The sequence below is a fragment of the Manis javanica genome, chromosome 6, assembly GCF_040802235.1.
Source record: "Manis javanica isolate MJ-LG chromosome 6, MJ_LKY, whole genome shotgun sequence".
NCBI classification, from domain to species: Eukaryota; Metazoa; Chordata; class Mammalia; order Pholidota; family Manidae; genus Manis; species Manis javanica.
In genome coordinates, this window is record NC_133161.1 from 22,027,250 (window position 1) to 22,050,501 (window position 23,252).

A 23,252-nucleotide genomic window follows, 5' to 3' on the forward strand; every position below is an offset into this window, starting at 1 on the left:
TCCTCCCATCATCAGAAAAATCTTATGAATAAATAATAGCAAAAAAAGGGTTCAATTTCTAGGTAGAAAAGTAGAATAAAGTAAAATATATCTTTGCCCTGGATGTTCTTTTGTTTCATGATATCCCAGAATCAAAACATAACTTGAATCACTACCCATCCTCTAACCCATAGAACATGCATATAACAAGTTCTATGGCTCAAGTCTGGTTAAGCCTTATCTCCTAGCAGCTGTGATACTGTGGGTTACTGTTAGGAGAAGCAGTCAGACTCCTGGTCAAATTAGTCCTATTAGACTATTTTAAGTCACATAATTTCTCTTGGGCCCAATCTATTCATTTGATAATGGAAATAACAGTAGGGACCTGTGTGTCAATGCACAGCAGATTTCACTGGTGAGTAACACTCTAGAAATATGTGAAAAGCTATGTTAGCAACCAAAATACAAACAAACAAATGAAACTTTGTTATTTGGAAAAATCTGAAAATATTGCAAACTTTCTAAGAGCCAACTATGAACTAAGGGACTTCAGTCCTCCTTTATCTTTAACCAATTAACTCACTGTAAAGACAGCCTTTACAGAAATGTATCACTGAGAATGATCTGACTTTGAAGAAAAGTCTCTTTCGTTCATTTGTTTTTATGAGGTTTTGTGTTTAGGGAGAGGGTTTTTAGAAGTTTGTTTCTTATAAAATAATTTTAGGGATTAATGCAGTCTTTTTCAACCTGGGTTCCACTAGAATCAAGCCCTAATGCCTTTAAGCATCCATTGAATATATGAATTAACTTCTCTCCTATCCATCTAGAAGGGTACTTAGTTTGAACCATCATTTGGAGAACTGAGAAAACAGTCTCTCAAATTATTTTCTGTGGTCTGTGATTCACTTGAGGAACCCTGGATGAGAAAGGCCAGTAGAGGTTCCTAAATGAAAGCATGGCAAAACTTAGTACTAGGAAGGGAATAAACAAAACTTGAAAATGATCTAACAAAACTTAAATCATTAGGAGGAGAAAATAGGCCTCTAAGTATCTTCAGCAAAATAAGCACTTTTGATGGGAAGGTATGTTTTTTTGAAATGTCATAAACCTTCTCCTAACTACTCACATACATAGAGTATATCAGAGATCTCAACAAGGGTATTAAGTATAAAAAGAACACCTTTCATCAATATATTTTATTATTGAGCACCTCTTATGTGTCAAAACAGTTTTAAGTGATGGGAATAAAGAAGTATGAAACACAAAATCTCTGCTCTCTTGGATCTCATACTCAAGTAAGGGGAGAAAGATGACAATAAATTACTAATATATAGTATGTCATATGCTAATAAGTGCTATGGAGAAAAATAAAAGAGGAAATTTGATAGCCAGTGTTGGGTAGGGTGTTCATACAGTTTTAAAAGAGTAGCCAGGATAGGCCTCAATGAGAAGGTGATCTTTGGTTAAGAACTGAAGTAGGTAGGATGCCCAGCTAGGGTATCTTAGAGCATTCTAGGGAGAGGAAATAGCAAATGCAAAGGACTGAAGGCAGGAGAGTGCCTGGTATGTTTTAAAATAACAAAATAACAGTAAAGAGGCTAATATGACTAGAGTGAAGCAAATAGCTGGGAGAGAAAGGAGTTTGAGGAAAGCAAAGATGTGATAAGACGTTAATGTAATGCGATGGTTAAGAGCTTTGTAGTCCACCATAAGAACTTAAGCCTTTGCTCAGAAGACTGAGAAGCAATTGGAGAGTTTTAAAGTAAGAAGTGGTAAGACCTGATTTATTTTAAAAGAATGAATCTGGTTATATATGGTGTTGTGACTAGATTGAGGAGGGGCAAAACTCAGGACTCAGTTTTTAAGACATGGGAGGTTTGAGATGCCTTTAAAACATCCAAGTAACAGGATGCTTATAATGTATGCTTAAAATGGGTTCCAAGGTCTTATTGACATGGATCGCATACCTTCTTGTTTTTAGAAAGTTTTGATTCAATTCCATTATTTCTGGCTTTTCATTTGATGCATTGGGAGCTTAAATACTTCATATAACTTCCCACTGCCTCTACTATGAACATTAGAGTCTGCAGGATCATACAACAAATCACACATGAATCAAAGCCTAGAAACTAGGTCTCTCCTAACTCCTAGTCCAAGACTCAAGGTAGTAGGCATCTCTGTTCAGTTTGTTTAAAAGGGCTTGACAACTGTTCAACAACCAAAACAAGGCAGCAGCTCTAAAAAAGGGAGCAAACATAGTCTTATGTTTCATTTTAAAAGCATTGAGTTTATGGAAATAACACTTCCTATAGGTTAGTTCATACCATATCTGGAATATTATATTAATAGGCATAATATTTTTAAAAAGACACCATCTGGAATATATCCAGATGAGGGTAACCAGCACAGTGGGATGTACTCAAAATGGTGTTTATTTCTACATAAAATATTTAAATTCCAGGATTGTTTCAGAAGCTTATCAGCAACTAAATAACTTATTCTGTAGCTTATCAGAAACTAAATAACTACATAAAGTAAAGGATCATTGTTTGCTCTAAAATGCTCCCAAAGAGGCCAGATGGCCATTTGTCAGGGATACCATCAAGGTAATTCCAGCATCCAGTGGGAGGCTGAATAACTGAACTTTAAGTTATTTTCTATCTCCAGGATGTTTGGACTCCATGCTCCTGAACTGCTTATCTGTAAATAAATATATGTTAATAATTTTTTACTAAAAAGAATGGCAATTTCATACAGTTCAACCTAAAGGTCCAAGTTTTCCAGGGTGACACCAGTCAATACCACCAATGAGCTATACCAGGCAACTGTGTGTTTACTTAGAAACCAAGGGCATCAATCACACTCTTCTAGGTAAATTAATTATTTTTTAAGTACCTTCCTTGCATATAGGGGTTCAGTGGGAAGGAAGGCATTGGTTTTCTCTGCAGGAACAGAGATGGAAGTGTGGATCTAGTGTATAAGGAAGAGATTGAGCTGGAGTTATAATTTGGTATAGTTATTATTTAGTATCAGTCTTTAGATAACATGCACAAACTCACAGTCTGAAATGTTACACACTGTTTTGTGATTCAGATTTTCACAATTATTATGATTTCCAATATTATATTAACTGGTTCATGAATTTTCAACATTGGTATTACAGCAGAATAAGACAGATACAAAATTTAGTTTCTTTAAACAAAAATCCATAGGGATTTATATCATGTGCTTTACATCATTCAGTTATTGTGGAGAAAAGTAAAAACCAAAATGTAAAAAGTATAAATAACAATCTACCCAACCTAAAAGTTAGAGTTTCACAAACAAGCTTTCTTCAACTTTATATAACAAACACTACTTTCCTATTTGTGTGAAGAACAAATAAAATTTCAGGTCATAATGAAAATTTTCTCAAGAATATTACTATTTATAATTATAAAATAACTAGGGCCAACACTCAGCTTCCTTCCTCATTCCAACACAAGAGCAAAATAAAATAGCTCCACTATAGGTCAGACACTTACTGGGCACTGTTGCATAAATGGTCAATGCCCTCAAGTTACATGAGCTACATGGCAATAGCTCATCTGGCATTAAATGATAATTCAGCCTCAGGGCCCATATATTTGCATTAACCACCACTGCAAAGGAAGGAAGGAAGGAATAACAAGCAACACAATATCCCAGCTTAGAAGGCAAAGGGCTCACTTGAATTAGTTATAACATTTTCACTGTTTCTTGGGGAGGTGAAGTATTCCCAGTTATTTTGCAAGTACCTGATGGAGGAATTGGGAAGTCCTCTTTTATTTTCAAAGAATGGAAAAAACAAAAGTCATTACACATATTGTTCAGTGAAAGTCATCAGGGAACTACATACCCCACCCTCAGAATAAATCAGAACTCAGTCTCCTTGATACCCTCTTCTGCTCTGTTTGGAAGAGAAGGCTGCTATTAAGCGCTGCTCTGAATGTCCAAGAGGAATCCAAGGTTTCCACCCAGAAATTTGGCCTAAATTTTGATGGAGAGTCAAAGTGTTTATTCCAAAGCTCAAGCTTGATCATGCTTAATTTGCCTTGGATAGACAGGAGGGTCCAGAGCAGTTCAGTACTCACCTGAGCTGTAGCTGTCAGTAGATGACTGAGAAATGGATCGAGACAGAGAACGACGTCCAATTTTGGTGGGACGTTTGTTGAATTCTTGCTTCTGGTCAGCAAATTGAATCTGCTAAGAAAAAGAACTCTAGTTATATAAAGGAAAAGAACTTCCATTTGGAGATGGCAATTCAAGGCTTGTATTACAGCACCTTACTTTCCCTTGCAATTGATCTGACTGTACCAACCCACACTTGGGATGTTAATTCTTTCTGGAGAAAGAATGATTTTTCATTCTTTACCTACTATGTTTCTATCAAACTTAAATCTTTGCTTCACTCTCTGACTATATGTCTTTTACAATAAAATTGTGACCAACAAAAAAAGGAGACTGGTTAAAATGTATTTTTAGAAAGCTGAGGCATATTCAGAAATCCTTTCAGTAGTTTTACTGAAAATTAAAGCTTGAAAGAATCTTTAACACTATTCCAATATTCATATATCTTGATAAGAAAACTGCAAGGTACAGAAAGGTAAAGTGACTTGCCTTCAGGTTTTACAATGGTATGGTATAATGAAAAGAAAAAGTTTTCCATTCAGACAGAACTTTCTTGAACTGCATTCAAATCCTAGTTACTCCACTTATCAGCTGTGTAATATTGGTCAAGATGCTTTTGTGAGCCTCATTTGCTCATAAATACAATAAACATGAAAGAACTTAAGTTTTAGATGGTTAAATGAAACAATATATGTAAACTGTGAAACTTAGTGGAAGATTCAGTAAGTCCTCTCCCCCACCCCTACAGTTCACTGTTCTTGTAACTCTTGTAGTAGTCACTCCAGCTTTTAAAGGCTTTCTAAAATGAATTAATTAGACTTTCAGAACTAATAAGTAAACATTAATTTGTTAATGTTTGGTATCATAAAATGCCAAAGAGCCACAAAATAGATAATTTATTAACAGATGTAGGAGTGGATGACTGTACTCAATACTCTGAGGGTTACATTTTGGACAATATTTTTTAAATTGCAATTTTATCTTTTTCTCCTACTGTTAAAGGTTCCAGATGATAGTTTATAACACTTTACAAATCCACACTCATATAGTTTATTCAAGAAACTTTCCCCCCCTAACTGAATGTTTGCATAATTGCTTAAATTATTCTAGATCCATAGTGGCAGGGATGCAGGAGGGATCAAAGATTGACAACTGATTCTACCTTACAGGATAGATAAGATGGTTCCTTGATGGACAGCATACAGATACAGCATATCAGAATGAAAGCAGCAACTGATGGCTAGTTTCCTTCAGTTAGAGGTAATTATTGAGTCATTTGAGTATTGAGACAAGGGGACCAAAGCCAAGCTGAATTAGTTTAGCATGCCTTTTAGGGGAATTTATAATATTTTCATAGCTATAACAACAACCTGTGCAGTACTTTAGAGTTTCAGAATTATTTTCAGCAACAGGAAAATTAATTGGATTAGAAGCTCTTCACAAAATGAAAAATGACAAAATTTGACTATTTTGCTAAAACAGCAATTGATTCTAGAAAGAGCAAGTGTACTTTCTTCAGAATGTGCATGAACTTCCACATATTTCTCCTATCACAGCACTCATCACACTGGGTATAACTAACCACCTGTATCCTGTATAAGCCATAGGCTCCATAAAAGCAGGAGCTTTTATCTTTTTTACCCATATATCCTCAGGCACAAATGTGGGCTGAAACAATGAATCTGTAGTGTATTCTATCCTCATGTCTGTACTTGGTTGAATACTAAGTAAATTATGGTAAGCATAAGGCAAGTCTAAAATTAAAAGAATTTACAAAAATTATGGCATTAAAAGAATTTTTAAGGGCAGAAAAGTTGGAAAGGGTAAGGAAGGTGAGAAGATACAGATGGGGATAGCAGTCAAGCTCAAAACTCTGGCTTCCATTTCACCAAACTTGTTCAAGACAACAATGTCTTTATTCTTTTTTTGGAGGACCTTCTAGGAAATGGAGTAGTAACTGACTTTTCAAAGGCCACACTGAGTCATTAACTTCAGCACTGCCTCCTTCAAAAATGCGTGACCAATAAACCTGCCTCAGATACATAAAGACCCTCTCCTACCTACCACCACTAGAGGGGGCAGTCACTCTACTTCTCTAGATGAGTAGGATCCAGGTGGGTGGGTACATACAGACCCATTTACCCCAATAACATGAAACCAGATAGCCATCTTACAATCATCATCTCAAGTCAGTTTCTCTAAGCCAAGCCCTCTTCTCTATAAAGTCTTTCTCCATTTATAGTAATTCCTCCCACCGAGGTCAAGTTTAGGCTATCTTTTGGCACTGAAGAAGACTAGGCTTTCTCCTCTCAAAGACAAAGGGTTCTAAATCTTTCTTACCTGTTAGACACTGAGCTCAAGTTTCTTCAAGACAGAAGAATATTGGAAAGATTCCAACCACTTACACAGAATAAGTATACAACTTTCCCAAGAAATGTCTTTTACTGACAACCAGAACACTTGGTTTAAGCAGGTCATCCCTGGTGCCCACCTCCCCTCAAGAGTTAAATGCCATTACATATTCTTCACTCAACAGCTCACCTTGTAACACAGTAACCTACCCACCCCAGCTGGGGTGCTCTGGTAAATTCGACCCCTAGCTTTCCTACCTTGCCCAACATCTGAGTCCTTTACAGTAACGTTCCTTTTCCATTTCAGAGAAAACTGCCTAATTCCAACAGGCATCAAGGCAAGGGTGGGCAAGAGACTGTTAGGAGAGAGACAGCTCACCTTATGCCGAAAGGAGGGATGAAGGCAGGAAAGGAGGGAAAAAGCAGCTGGCCTTTTACAATAATGGCTATAGCAGCAGCAAGATTGGTAAATAAGAGTTTAGCCTCACCTGGGCTTTAATCCCAGAGTTGCCATTGACAACGTATTTCTTCTTGTTGCTCAGCATAGTGACATTCCCAGCCCTACTGCCACCTTTCCCGTCCAGGGACCCTTGTGGCTAGGCCTTTAAACTTTCCTCATCAGCAATTCTGTTGGCTCTAGTTCTAGCTGGCTTTTTTTTCTTTTTTTTTGGTGGGGGGGCTCCCCTTCCCTGGAATCCCTGAAGCAGCTCCAACAGCCCTTCCAGCAGTGGAGCCCAATTTAACAAGGCATTTCTGTTAGTAGTTCATCAGCCATGCCTAATTCTGGTGGCTGCTTTGCTTTTATTTATTTTCCCCCTCTAAACACCTAATTACATGGACCCTCTGACCCCTAAACCTTAACAAGTCCCTTGACAAGGCCCAGCTTGCATGAGCATAACAATAGCTTATTTATATAACCGGTGCACTTTTTTGCCTGCTATAATTAACTTGCTAATTAGGTTCCTTTTTAACCTTACCTCCTCCTTTTCTGTCAGATGATTTAGTTAACCTAGTCCCATTAGAAAAAAATTAACTGCACAGCTACTAAAACAATGAGGGACTCTATTAAGACGGTAAGAAAAAAATGATGGTGCCAAGTGCTCAGGCAGGCCATACCCTACGCTCTATTTCCTTGGGTTAGACAGACTGGGGACACTGGTTTCAGAAATGTCACCAAAGTAATCAGTTTTCTCAGACTGATGCTTTACTCTTAGTTGTGCGTCTTTTATAAAGTTTTGACATCTGGTTTCTACTGTCAAGACTGCTCCTGATTAGGTGTTCATTGTCTCTATATGTTTTTTTCAAAAAAGTTTTTAAAAAACTGTGTTTTGTGGATGGTGCGACTACAAAGGGGGGAACTTTACTATTTCCTCAGAGTCCTGAGAATCACAAAGACATAGTTATATATCAAGTAAGGAGTCAAATGATTGGGCAAAGAATCACATTATTTATTTGTTGATTCCTGAAAGGGACCCACTGATTAGGAAAGCTGCCATCAACTGTTAAGTTATAGAGACAGGGGTGGGAATGTGATCTGAATTCTTCCTTTAAAAAGGGACTGCTTGTCAAGCACAGAAAGAGCATTAAATGGTAGATTCTTTTTTTAGGATATTCTTTATTTTGAGGGAAAAGGTCTCTGGAAGAACAGAGGAAGGGAAGGAGAACTAATATTTCTTAAGTACATATGCATAGCCCTGTGTTTATGTTCTATTTAAATATATAAGTATCTTAAAAAGTAGGCATTATTATCCCCATTTGGCAAATTAGTGAAGTGCAGTTCTGAGAGAACAAATGATTTGCCTGAGGTCTCACAGCAAGTAAGTGATGGGACTCAAACGAAAGCCTGTGTTCATGTCAGAGCTGAAGCTCCTTCCACTATACCACACCTTATGATATTAATTATCAAGCCAACTCCCCATCCCCATCCTAATCCCAGGGGCACTAGTCAGACCTCATTCCTCTTATCTTTAAATTTATTTAACTTAAAATTATTCCTTATATTTACTTTCTTATCAGACTGGATCTCAGAAATGGACTCATCTCAGAATGACTTGGGGGCTCTGATCAAATCACAATTCTAAAATGGCTAATCATATAAGTATTTGGAATCTAACAGCCCTTTGATTGTAACTTTGCCCAGTGCCACTATCAAAAATTGAAATGGAAATTCATTGAATGCAAATACTGATGTTCACCATCACCTATTACAATCCTGACCTCTTACAATTTCACAAAATGAGACAAACCAGTATTTTTCTGCTTGATTAATCTCTAAACTTCTGCTCTTCCTAACCAAGGACGTTCTACCAGTACACTCTCAGTTGGTTCCTCACTTTCCTCACTCAGGTAAAATGGAACTCCTTGGTCCCATGGCTCATGTCACTAGACCTGAGCCAGAAGGAGCTGCAGATCTATACCAAATACAACCAGAAGACATTTTAGGACACTACTACTAACAAGGAAATCAATTACAATTAACAGGTTTATCTAAAAATATAGTTCTGGAACTTTATTTTAGGTGCATCAAAATCACCCAGAAGGCTTATTAAAACATTGCTGGGCTCCACCCCCAGAGTTTTTGATTTAGTAAATCTGGGTGGGGTCCAAGATTCTGCATTTCTAGCGAGTTTCCAGTTGATGCTGGCTGCTGGTTTGGGGCCCACACCTGCAGAATCACTGCTGTAACTTTTCTCAAAGCATGAATAAAGCAGCCACAATTCTCTGGACTGTCCTTAGCCAGCTATTTTTCCTATCTGTGGCTACAACCATGAAGGCTATATATATATATATATATATATATATATATATATATATATATATATATATATATATATATATATATATATATATATATATATATTCATAGGCAAAAAAGAAAAGGTTATTTAAAAGGTCAGAGAATAGAATGAGGTGATCTTTTCTTTATACCCAAAACAGGGTATAAAGTGAACTGGGTCTAATTCTGATTTCCACACTTAAAGTTGTTAAGAATAGATAGCTAATATGAGAAAAACAGGTTCATGGGGAAGACAGAAGATCTATCTACCCTAATCTTTAGGGTATCAGGCTAAGAGAAAACAATTAATTCCTTTTCAAGTACATACAGTAGTACTAAAAAGGATGATAATCAGAGGTCCTCTCTGTAGCTCCGTTTCTTAAGATTTCTAGCATTTAACATCTATAAACCTCATTTGTAAAATGGGAACAATAATATGTACCTACTTTGTCTACCTGAAATGTGTGCTGAGAAAATAATCAATGTGATAGGGTTTTGGAGACTACATAATGACACAAAAGTGTAACATATTTATATTTCTATTTTTTTAGGCCAGAAGTTCCTCATCTATGAATCCATGGATGTCTAGACTTCCTCCCCCAAAAAAACAGAATGTGAAATTTTGTGTATGTGTCTATTTCCCTGGGGGAAGGGCCAATCATTTTCATCAGTTTCTCAAATGGGTCTCGTCTGTGTCTATCCTCACCCAGGGTTATAGTCAAGCTACCTCTACCACCATTTAGCAGATACTTTGAAGATTTTTGTCTCACTTCCAAGTAGATACAGTCAAGCATTCTTAGAGACCTCTCTCCCTTCCAAGTCAAATGAGCTGCTGAAACAGATTTTTCACCTATAAAAGGGATTATATCTAGCTGAAAAAAAATCGGATAACCAGACGGCTGGGAACTCTAGAAAGTCAATCAGATTTCTTATGGAAAAGTACCAAGTACTACAGAGAACTTGGGTGGGAGGAGGAAACATTTAAATGTAGAAACTTAAAAAAAAAGGTTACTGCTGATCTCCATGCACATAAGAGGAGCTATTGCATCTACCAGTAGGGTCTAAAGATTTCTCAGAGGAAGTAATAACATATTAATAAGGACAATCCTTGAAAGGATGTGTTCCCCAACCTTTTAGCAGTAAAACTGCCTGAACAAGAAAATCCTTCACATGAAAATAACTGAGCAGCAGAGGCTCCAGCAGAAGTTCTCCAGTGACTGATGGAATGTTAACTTGAAGGTCAGCCTTGTCAGTTCTCCAGACTGGAGTTCTTCAGACTTCATGCTGGTTTAGATGTGAGTACTGTCAGCTGCTGTCTGTGGTTTCTGAGTCCTATTCTCTGAAAGGTATGCAAGTTCCTTTTTGCTGATCAGTAACAAAAGGGGAGGTGTTACAATGTACCTTCTCTGCTACATTTTGATCCTGAAAGAGGGTTTGACAGCCCTGTCATATTTCCTTTGGAGGTAAGGATAGTCTCAGTGGAAATTTCATTACATTAATATGTACACTGGAACATGAGTCAGACATTTCTTAAAGCAAGTCTCTTAATTTGAAATTTTGGACCACAATGGGAGATGGCTCCAGGGTTTGCTTTTGGCAATTAAAAGGTACTCTAACCTTTCACAGGTAAAGTCTGGAAATCTACAGGCAATACACTAGAGGGTGCTCAGTGGCTCACTTTGCTGGCTAACTGGGTATCAGTGGCAGCTTAATGAAGCACTTGCAGACCAGGTCAGAAATGGACTTACGTGGTATCTGAAAGGAAAGCTCAGGAGGTTAGTCTTTGGCAAGGAAAAGATAACAGATGAAAAAATTGAGTTACTGACGACAGGTCACTCCCTACACTGTCTCATTGTTGTTAAAAAAAAAAAATCTACCGATCAAAAGGTATATTCATGGTTTCTGAGAAGGGCCAAGAAATCACTAAATTAAGAGATGCTATATTAAAAACAAAGCAGAGCTGTGCTTATTAAAGAATGTTTTCTAAAAGCTAGAGAGCTTAATCAATATCCCTTAAACAATAGTCACACTAACTCCTTTAGGACTGTTTTCTTGCTCATGTAAATTTAAAAAAAAGTAAGTAGGTAAGTGTTCTGTAGGAGCACCTCTTGAGTGATGTGCTCAGCAGATAAGACAGTGAGAACTATTTTGAGAATAAGAGTTACTATAAAACTTTATTGCTACTGAGTTGACACATTAATGTTCTGTGGAATTCTCCCATACCATTCCTTTATAATAGTACCAAAGTTCAATATTTTAATGTGGTCTCTTCCCTAAGAAAACCAAAATTCTTAATCCCCCTTCTTGTTCTTAGTGAGTGGCTGGAGATTCAAAAACAAATTTAAAAACCCAACTAGAATTAGTACATGAATACTTTCCACTAATTCTAAATTACTTGAAAATTCTATATTACTTGAAAAAAGCCTAAGGATGGGTCAGACTTCTTTCCATCATTGTTTTAAAACTGAGCACAAGGTCTGAAACACCATCAAGAACAACAGCAATACAATAAAAATAATAAACAACAGTTGTGACAATGAGAGTTTAAATGTGGGCTCCTCGGTTGGGCCTTTGTTAGGCCCACTATATACTCAGTCTCATTACCAATGACTATTTCTTTAAGTTTGTAATTCAACAAACACTGAAAAGAACTTGGAATGCATTGTATATAGTCTAACCATTTTATATATATGTATTTTATATGTATTAAGACAAGCTGGGATAGACTAAGAAATCAGGCTAATTCTAGAAGAAAACAGACAGTTAGGAAAATAAAGATGGTTACTGTTTTTGAATCAAAAGTTGAAATTGAATCTAAAATATTAGGCTTTATGTGCCAGTTCTAATCAACAACTAAATCCTTACTATCACTATATTAAAAATATCAGGCAAATATGGTATTTTGAAGAACAGTACCAAGAGAGCTATAGTTCCTGTGTCTCAGAAATATATATATAAAGTATATTTAGGGAAATGTTTTGACTGGAGGGAAAAAAATGGGCAGGTAGGGGAGAAATGTCTTAAATAATTCAGAGACTTGACAGAGCACCATTCTACAAGTTATATTGTTTTTACTCCCCTTCACTCTTCTTTTTCTTTACCCCCATGAGAAGTAAATGCAAAGCAATGACAGGGTAACACAATCCATGCAGTACACCAGAAGCAGTATGGAAGCCCCAGCCCAGCACAGATAACGTGGCTATAAACTGTTGTCAAGCAACTCTCAGACCTGCCCCAACTTTAATAGTAATTAAGAAACAGGGGTGACCCAAGACATAGGAACTAATCAGAAATTAGAGTAATAAGTGTTTTCCCAACCACAGGTCTTTGATGGGAACTTCTCACAGGCAATCAATCTCTGACACCTGTCAGAAACAGTTGCCTTATTATCAAGAAACACAAGAAAAAGCAAAGCAACCGAAGAACTCACCATCCATTCAGGCATGTGAAAAGCTGAGGTGCCCTCATTACCGTCCCACTTCTCCATAGTGCAGGCTTGGGTAATATATGTCCTGAAGCAAAAGGGAAAGCTGGTTTGGAAATGCCAGGGTTTTCTGAGTGCCCAGATGGAGAACCAAACCTAGTGATTCAGAAGTTCACTGTATCTAGCCAGAGCTGCATCCCATTTCACAGGATCCTTAGTCAAATCAAAACGTTAGTCAACTGCCTGACAAGTCCCTTACCAGACAGCTTCAAACTTTCTGCTTCTGATTCAAAATCAGGGCAGACACAAGGTTTGCACCCAGGCACTGAACCTCCTACAGGGCACTCACTATTTCAGCTACCCAAACACTGTTCCCCCACCTTCCCAGAGGGGACATTCTGCAGCAACAGCCAGTCTGCCTCTCCCTATGAGTAAGGCACTTGTTTCTTTTCTCCCGCCCCTCAGGACGCGTCACTGGAAGTGCTGATACCAAGATCAATAAAGATCGAGGTTAAGAGGGCACTCCCCTTTCTCAAGAGTTGTTTGATTTGGATCAGTACTATAAATGGGCGTTTCCTTGAAATCAAGAGTTCCTTATGACTTTCAAGTTTAAACAGCTATGCAGAAGCTTCCCATTTGCTCTCACCAGGAGTCTGGCATCAAGCTCTGGCATATCTCAAGTTAAAATTTTATAGCATGAGGGAGATTTGGATGGAGTCAGGAAGATCTCTTGCAAAATCAGAACTTATTAGAAGCACTGCAGAAAGTTCTGGGAGCACAACTCCCTCTGCTGGCTGTCTGTGCTCTGTACACAAAGGTCTAAAAGCTTTCAGCTGCAGAAACACAAAGGTCAGTTTAAAAGAGCTGCTTCCTGAAGTTAATCAGGAGCTATCCCAGTGTAGGTTTAGAGGGAGCCAGGTTCCCAGTGAAGACCGGGACTGCCTCAAAGTTCCTATCCAACACTGGTTTGTATTCTCAAGTCTGTTTTCAGGATGAAACAGATGCCAAAACAATAGCCCTATACACTATCACTGTAAGGGGCACACAGAAGTGGTTTCTCCTTTATGTCCCCACACCAGCTCCCTCCTCTCTGCACACTTCAGAAGTTTGGAAGTAAGACAAAGCTGGAAAAAAAGGTCACTTAATCTATTTTATCTGTTTAGTTCATTCCTAGAGTATACTATACAATAAGAGCACCATAGATTTCAGGCACAAAGGAAGTCCAACAAGATATGCCTGCTTTGGTCCCCTTCAAGGGCCAGGGACTCTATACAATGTTAATTCCCAATGTAGAGGAATATTTTGCTGCAGCTGATACCATAATATTATAAATAGGATTATAGGTTTTTTGCCCTTTAGGGCCTTCACTGGTTAAGAGACTGGTCCTTTGTATGGAATGGAGGAGAGGAAGGTAACGTCTAGGGGAAGAGGTATAAGATGCCAGAGAGAGCAGAATTCAAATGAATGACCCAGATGTCTAAAGGCAAGTGAAAACAGAAGGAGACCGTTGGACCCAGTGAATGAGAGATGCCAAGGAGTAGAGATCACAGAGCAGGTAGAGATCAGATGCAATAAGAAGAGAGAACAGAAGAGGTGGAAGTAAAAGCAGCTGTGATCATAGAGGAGCTATGGAGTGAAACAATTTGAGTAATGACAAGACACAGGAGGTTGATGAAGTGCAGGAGTGATAAGGTCCTCTGAGTTCAGGGTGTCAATTCTGATAAAGCCTTAGTTCTCAGGGACCTCTAGGTACTGTCGTCTGATCTTCCTTTTAATCTAAACTTAATAAAATGAGGAGTTACATCTGCTGCCTAAATTTCCAATGATAATTTCATCTGTGTTTTAAGTGCTTTCATCTGTGCTTCCACATCTAAAATAAAAATGATTGTCTATCTTTCCCTTATCTCTACCTTCCAAACAAGCTTCTTCTCCACACTTTTCTATCTCTGTTCCCTTGGTCAACCAGATATAAACCTCAGTCATCTTTGATTTCCCCCTTTTCTCTAGTCCCAAGGACAATCAGTGCCGATTAGTTCTGAGCCCTCCTCCTCCAAGCCTCTCATCTATCCCTCCCTATCATTTTTACTTCCTCCTAAAACCCTCTATACATCCTTTCCAGCAGGATCTCCCACTACATATTCCTATATATACTCTATGCCCAAGTAAGCTGCATTGCCCACTATTTCTTAAATGTAAAGACTGTACACAAGAGTAGCTAACAGCACTGGTTTTGGAATTTAACAGACCTAGGTTAGAATCCTGATTCTGCCATGTAACCTCTCTATCCCTCCAGTTTTCTAATCTGCACAGTGAAGATAATAATGGCCATCTTGCAGAACTGATGCAAGGATTTAAAAAGTGTGCATACTAAATACTTAATGAATGACTATGTCCATTACTATGCCGTGTCCCTTCGTACAGCAACCCCTTTGTTCAGGCCATTTCCTCAAATTGAAATGCATTCACTCCACCTTCACTTCCATTATCACTTTTTCAAATTCTTCAAGAGTATGGTAGTTCTACCATGGCATCTAACCTGAGGAAAACAATCTCTGTTTTCTCTAATATTGTTCTTTGGTCACATCACTATTTTCACCCTTTTCATATTATAATTACTGTGTACATGTGTTCTCCCTCATTAGATTCCAGGTCCCTCAGGGGCTTAGCCAGGTTTGATTTGCAACAGTGTCCAGCATCTAGTAAGGGCTGAAGAAATTGTCAGATTTTGTATGCTGTAAGTATGTTACAGTACTCTCGAGGTAACTTGCATAAAGTGTTCAATATATTTATGTCCATTTTATAGGATGTGGAATATTATTTTATATATACAGGAGCTTATATTACTGACCACAGGTATGATTTATTTGTGTTAAATCCTTGGCAGGGTTTTAATCCTTAATTATAATATTATCTCTATAGAGATATATAATCCACTATCCATTCCTTGGTCTGCACTATAATGAAACTTTTAGGAACAAATCAAGGCCAAAAGACTACTTTACTTCTACAGTAGAACCCAACACTTAAATATTTCAGTGATTAGCAAATTATGGATTATTTGGTGCTCCTATTGATCTTTTCTGCATAATCAAGTTATTAAGTAAATGGAAGATGACTGCCCTCACAGTAGTGTTAAAACATGAGAGAAAATAACTTTTAAAAAAAGACAAGGTTGGCAACATGGAGCAAGAGGGTATTATGCTGAGTGAAATAAGTCAGGCAGAGAAAGACAAATACCAAATCATTTCCCTCATTTAAGGAGTATCACAAAGCAAAACTGAAGGAACAAAACAGCAGCAGACTCACAGACTCCAAGAAGGGACTAGCGGTTACCAAAGGGGAGGGCAAAGGGGAAGGGAGAGAGAAGGGGATTGAGGGGTATTATGATTAGTTCACATGGTGTTTGGGAGGGGTCATGGGGAAGACAGTGTAGCACAGAGTAGACAAGTAGTGACTCTGTGGCATCTTACTACACTGATGGACAGTGACTGCAATGGGGTATGGAGGTGGACTCAATAATACGGGTGAATGTAGCAACCACATTGTTTTACTTGTGAAACCTTCATAGGAGTGTATATCAATGATACCTTAATAAAAATTTTTTGAAAAGACAGGCTTGGAATAAAAGAATAAACAGAGGTAAAATATATCATTTTGGCAGGCTAACTTAAATGTCATTTTTAGGTTATAATAGTTGTGATGTATTTTTTTTTCTAGCATAGGTTTAAACTAAAGTAGACTTCATTTGGAAACTGCAGCCTTACTACAACTTTGTACAATGACTCTATTGTAGAAATTTTATATTATAGAAAAATTATATATATATTTTTAATTGAAGTATCATTGATATACAATCTTATATTGGTTTCAAGTATATAACACAGAAGTTCAACAGTTACCCATATTAAATCCTCACTCCCACTAGTGCAGTTACTGTCTGTCAACATAGGAGATGTTACAGAATCACTGACTATTACTCCATGCTGTACTACTATCCCTATGACCAACTTGGGACTGAGATTGTTGGGCCACTTTAAGTCCCCACCACCCACCCAACCCCTCCCCCATGGTAACCACCAGTCATTTCCCAGTGTCTATGAATCTATTGCTCTTTTGTTCATTTTGTTTTGTCTTGTTTTTAGATTCCACAAATAAGTGAAATAATACGGTATTTGTCTTTCTCTGCCTGGCTTATTTCACTGAGCATAATACCCTCTAGATCCATCCATGTTGTTGCAAATGGGAGGCCTTTTTTTTGTTTAATGGCTGGATAATATTCCATTGTGTATATGTACCACATTTACCCATTCACCTATTGATGGACACTTAGGTTGCTTCCATAACCTCCATTAATAAAGCAGCAATAAACATAGGGATGCATATTTCTTTTTGAATCAGGGATTTTATTTTCTTCATGTTACATATCTATATAATTACATATAGAAATATTTATTATGTAAATTATTTTTATTTATAATAACCTAAATATTTATGGTATGATAATCTATTATAAAAATATTATAATAGCTAACAGATGCTATTACACTTGAGAACTGGTCTATTAACTGAGCAGGACTCTATAAGGCACATGGCATAGGTCTAAGTACTAGCTATAAAGTTGTTTCCAATCTAATTTCACTTTACCATAATGTGTATTAGAAGATACACCTATAGCAAGGGCAGGAGTGAGACCACGGCACGTGATTACCTATAACAATCACCCTTAACATTTAGGGGAGGAGCTTGCAACTTCAAAAAAAAAAAATTACACAAACTGCACCTGGTCCTGCAGACTTCAAGCTTTACAAAAATCAACCAAGTGTGTGAATGGCTCAAAAGAATCTCATTTTCACCCCCAAGAACAACTTGAAGTTCTATGTGCCAGTTGTGTTTCTACATGTGGTGACTTCAGGTAGTATCAACTTTTATGAAGGCAAGCCAGATGACTTGCCAGGGTGACAATGTGCTTGGGGCTGGTGGGGGAAGGACAAGAAGGTATTTCCAGGGGTCAAAGTCAAAAAGAACCAGGCAGTGGTGAAAACTAACTACAATGGCAGGACAGTTTTAAATAAGAGGTGATAAATCTGGAATCCAGAGAGTCATAATACACAGGGCAATACAAGAATGTGACCCTGTCCCCTATTCCTGGCTTGTCACTAATGGTTTTATTAGACTTTAGAAAGTAACCTAATTACTCTGTTCTTGAGTTTACTTATTATAGAATGAGGGGGAGGTGGGTAAAGGTGGATTTTGGAAGGTTGGAACTGGTTCCTTCCAGTTGTGACATTCAGTATTTCTAAACCATCTGGATTCTTTGAGGCCATAAGAAAAAAACAGAAACTACTCCTTAGTCACCCAAGTTACAGTTTATAGTAGAGCCTAAGGTTCCTAACCTCCTGAGTTCAAAGTTCCATCTGGTCAATTATAAGTCTGGCTGGGAAAGTTAGGCCTCAAATCTCCCCTGCCCCTTCAAATTTGAAATGCCAGAGGTTGCTCCAGTTCAGAGCAACTGGAACTGTTAAGTCCTTCCCTACTCCATAACTTAAATTTAGGCATACTACCTCTCAGTTCCACAGTGATCTAATATCCCACAGGTATTTTAGATTCTACATGGAGGCACCATCATTACTGGTAAAGACTACAGGCTTTAGAGAAGGACAGGCTTGGGTTTACAGGCTAGCTGTGTATCTTTAGATGAGCTATATGACTTTTTGAGCCTTTGCATCTTCATCTGTAAAACAGGGTAATAATACTTCCCTCATACTGTAAAGATTAAATAATACACATAATATATAGAAAGCACTTAGCATAGTGCTAGGAAGCTCTTTTGTCTAAAACTTGACATAGCAGAGTAGTCCCAGACTGTCTGTTTTGAATTTTGATTTACCGCTTACTATGGTACCTTAGGCAAATGGCTTATCATTTCTGTGCTTCACCTTTCTCATCTGTAAAATGGGGATATTAAGAGTATCTACCTTATAGTATTGCTGAGAGGATCAAATTAATATATATAAAGCATTTACAGCAATCCTTGGAACTTATCAGTGCTACTTGAAATTTCCTATTATTACTAATAAATATAATGTGTATATCACACCCAATAACTAATGTACCCAAATCCATCTCTCTTCTTATAGATGGTGAATTCATTCAATCAACCCACAAATATTTATTGGGTGTCTATCATGTGCCAAGCAGCATAGAAAGACAGTCCTTGCACTCATGGTGCTTAAAGTCTAGGTAAAGACAGGAATTTAAACAAGTAATTACAATAAAAGTGTGAAAAATGATCAGATAACAGAGTTCTATGGAGTATATGGCAATGATACAATTCATATGCAGTAGGAGTGTGGTATCAGAGAAGTTCCATTTAAGCTGAAAAGTAAAGGATGAGTAGGGGGTACCAGTTGTGTAAGTGGTGAGGAGCGGGATTAAGAACAGTATTCCAAATAGAAAAACATGTACTCCATATTATTTCTTGCAATCTATCTTTTCTTCTTCACACCAGCTGTCTAAAGCCTGACCATTATCATTACCATCTAAATCAGCGCTTCTTAAACTTGAATGTGCCTACAAATCATTTGGAGATTTTGTTAAAATGACAATTCTGATTTACTAAGTCTATAATAGGTCCTGATGCTACATTTTTAAAAGATCTCGGATGATGCCAATATGGCTGAGACTACACATAGACAAGGGCCTAGATAATTCCATCCCTGTAATAACCTACTTCAATTTGTTACATTAACTTATTTATATATGATTACCATCAGCAGAATCATTTAAAAATATGGTCACTTCACTTCCTTGTTCATAATGCCCCAATAGCTCCATACTGCTTTCAAAATAAAATCCAAACTCCTTATCATGAAACATGAGACCCTTCATGACTTAGCTTGTATACCTCCCAAGCTCCAGCTCTCTGAATCTCACCACACCTCCACTCTGATCACACACACACACACACACACACACACACACACACACACAGTCGTTCACAGAGTAAACAATGAATATGTACTAAATGAAAAAATAACTTCTAATCAGTGAATAGCTAGCTCAGAGTAAAGCCCAAAATGAGTAATATAAAGGACAGGCACCTGAGGGTAAAAGAAAGGAAGAGGGAACCAGGTATGACTAAGAAGAAAAAAAAACAACCCAGAAATATCATAACTAAATTATACCTGGCATAGGTAAATGTACCTCCTTGCCCCTGACTAATCCAGTCACTATTTCTCAATAAGCAATTAAGCCATACAGAGACTACCATACACTAAAGCAGGCACCAAGCCTCTCTTTCTACTTCCTGTGAAGTCCTCTAGAATCTGGGAGTGGACTGTGGATGTAAATCCTCAATGTCCCTGACACAGCTAATTGAGCTCCACTTAGATCAGAGTACAGTTTGCTGCACAGTTAGCACCTCTGGCTCAAACTGTCCTGTGACAAGCTTAAATGTGAAAACTTCTTAAACTTGAAAACAACAGACTAAAGGTGGGAAGCAATTTGCATTCAGGGCCCTCAATTTTATCATATAGAAAGGAAGGAATGGGGAGATGGGAAGAGTATAGAGTAAAATAATGAAGCATAATGCCATTAAATAAATGTGAATATAGACTTCTCACTATATCCTTTTTTAAAAATAAACTTTTTATTATAACATCTACAAGAGAAATACACACATGAAAAAGTTACAGTTCAATAAAATTTCAAAAGTCAACACACCTATGTAACCACCCAGATAAGGAAATAGGACTTTACCAGCACCCCAGAGCCTTCTCTCATGTCCCCTCTGTCATTACCCTCACTTCTCCCTAAAGGTATTGCCTGTCCTGATTCCTATCGCCACTAATCAATTTTGCCTATTTTTGGACCTGATATAAATATAAAAGATTCTCTCTTAAGTGCCTGTTTTTCTTCTGTTCAAAATGTTTCTAAGCATTATCCACACTTGTTGTATTTAGCAGTAATTTACTTATTTTAATTGCCAGAAAGTTTCCCATTACCTGAATATTCATAATTTATTGAATCCATTCTCCTGTTGAAGTTTGTTTTCAGTTCGGGGACCACAGAAATAATGTTGCTACGACTGTTCTTGTGTATGTTGTATGGTGTTCATATGAAAACATTTTTGTTGGATATATATTTAGGAGTGGAACTTTTGGGTTATAGGGTATGCATATGTTCAGCAAGGCAGATAATGTCAAGCAGTTTTCTAAGGTAGTTGTACTAATTCATACTCCTATCAGTAGGATATCAGTATACCAACTGCTTCATATTCTTCCCAGTACTTAGTATTGTTGGTATTTTTACATATTGGGCCTTTTAGGTAATGGTGTCACACTGTGATTTTAATCTGCATCTCACCACCACCACTACCATCACAACCACAACCAAACAGACTTTTTTTATGGCCTTAATTATGCTGAGGTATGTTTCTTCTATAGCCACTTTGTTGAGAGTTTTTATCATGAATGGATTTGAGTTTGTCAAATGCTTTTTTCTGCATGTACTGAGAAGGATGTATGATTTTTAGCCTTAATTTTATAAATATGGTATATCACACTGACGGGAAGATGTTGAACTGTCCTTGCATTTCTGTAATAAATTCCATTTGATATGGTGTAGGATCCTTTTAATGTATTATTAAATTCAGTTTGCTAACATTTTGTTGAGGATTTTTGCATCTATGTTCATTAAGGATATTAGCCTATAACATGTGTGTGTGTGTGTGTGTGTATGTGTGTGGTAAAATATACATAAATTTGCCATTTTAAAGTATATAATTCAGTGACATCGAGTACATTTACGCTGTTGTGCAACCATTACCCCAGAATTTTTTCATTATCCCAAACTGAAACTCTATACCCATAAACAGTAACTCCCCATTTTCCCCTTCTCCCAGCCCCTGGTAATCACTATTCTACTTTCTGTCTCTTTGAATTGAATTATTCTAGGTATCTTATATTAAGAGGAATCATACAATAGTTGCCCTTTTGTGTCTGGCTTATTTCATTTTGTATAATGTTTTTAAGGCTCATCCTTATTATAGCATGTATCAGAATTACATTCCTTTGTAGTAGAGCTAAACAACATTTAATTGTATACATACACATTATTCATTCATTCATTAACAACAGTTTGGTTGTTTTCACCTTTTGGCTATTGTGAATAAAGCTGCTATGAACTTGGGTGTACAAATATATCTGTGTGAGGCCCTACTTTTAGTTCCTTCGGGTATACACCCAATGTAGAATTGCTGGATCATATGGTAATTTGTTTAATCTTCTGAGGAACCACATTCTGTTTTCTACAGAAGCTGTACCATTTTACATTCCCATAAGCAATGCAAAAGGGTTCAAACCTGGAGAAATGGCAATGCTTGTGAACTGCAAACCACATTTTTATATACTTATTGGACAACTGGATACCCTCTTATGCAAAGTGGCCTTTCAAATATTTTGCCTATTTTTTCTATGGGGTTATCAGTTCTTCCCTTACTGATCGTTATGAGTAATTTTATCCTTTGTTTATGAATGCTTTGCAAACATCTTCCATTCTGTGGCTTGCTTTTCTACTCTTAACTATTGCCTTTGCTTTTTTTAAATTTTTTATTAAGGTATCATTGATATCACTCTTGCGAAGGTTTCACACGATCAACATTGTGCTTACTATATGCCCCTATATTATCAAGTACTCCCTCCCATCCGATTGCAGTCACTGTCCATCAGCGTAGGAAGATGCCACAGAGTCACTACCCGTTTTCTCCAAGCTATACTGTCTTCTCCGTGACCGACACACACACCATGTGTGCCAATCATAATGCCTTTCAGTCCCCTTCTCCCTCCCTACACACCCGCCCTCCCCCGTCCCTCCCCTTTGGTAACTCTTAGTACCTTCGTGGAGCTTGTGAGTCTGCTGGTGTTTTGTCCTTCAGTTTTGCTTTGTTGTTATACTCCACAAATGAGGGAAATCATTTGGTAGTTCTATTTCTCCACGTGGCTTATTTCACTGAGCATAATACCCTCTAGCTCCATTCATGTTGTTGCAAATGGGAGGGTTTCTTTTCTTCTTATGGCTGAATAATATTCCATTGTGTATATATACCAAATCTTCTTTATCCATTCATCTACTGATGGACACTTAGTTTGCTTCCATTTCTTGGCTATTGTAAATAGTGCTGCAATAAACATAGGGGTGCATATGTCTACTCCAATGTGGGATCTTGTTTACTTTGGTTAAATTCCGAGGAGTAGAATTCCTGGGTCAAATGGTATTTCTATTTTTAGTTTTTTGAGGAACTTCCATATTGCTTTCCACAATGGTTGAACTAATTTACATTACCACCAGCAGTGTAGGAAGAGTTCCCCTTTCTCTGCATCCTTGCCAGCATTAGTTGTGCCTTGTCTTTTGGATGCTGGCCATCCTAACTGGTGTGAGGCGATATCTCATTGTGGTTTTAATTTGTATTTCCCTGATAATTAGTGATGTGGAGCATCTTTTCATGTGCCTGTTGGCCATCTGAATTTCTTCTTTGGAGAAGTGTCTGTTCAGATCCTCTGCCCATTTTTTAATT

The 23,252-nt window shown here is 37.5% G+C and overlaps 1 protein-coding gene and 1 long non-coding RNA gene across 8 annotated transcripts in view; one reads left to right on the plus strand and one right to left on the minus strand.

The window, feature by feature from the left end:
* The window catches only part of LOC140849862 (uncharacterized), a 55,050-nt gene extending 42,371 nt beyond the window's left edge, over positions 1–12,679 (plus strand). The window contains exon 5 of the long non-coding RNA XR_012132139.1: positions 9,807–12,679. This is a non-coding gene — a long non-coding RNA (uncharacterized lncRNA). The remainder of the gene's footprint in view (positions 1–9,806) is intronic.
* Positions 1–23,252, minus strand: part of AHCYL2 (adenosylhomocysteinase like 2) — a 194,582-nt gene that overhangs the window by 37,820 nt on the left and 133,510 nt on the right. For 2 of the 7 annotated variants that reach the window (XM_037019462.2, XM_073238473.1), the window contains one exon: positions 4,092–4,200. In XM_037019462.2, the coding sequence (XP_036875357.1) occupies positions 4,092–4,200 (109 nt within the window). Of the gene's footprint in view, positions 1–4,091; positions 4,204–6,967; positions 7,367–12,685; positions 12,768–23,252 lie in introns of those variants that run through there. The other 5 variants (XM_037019465.2, XM_037019464.2, XM_017649617.3 and 2 more) reach the window with 5 other exon arrangements.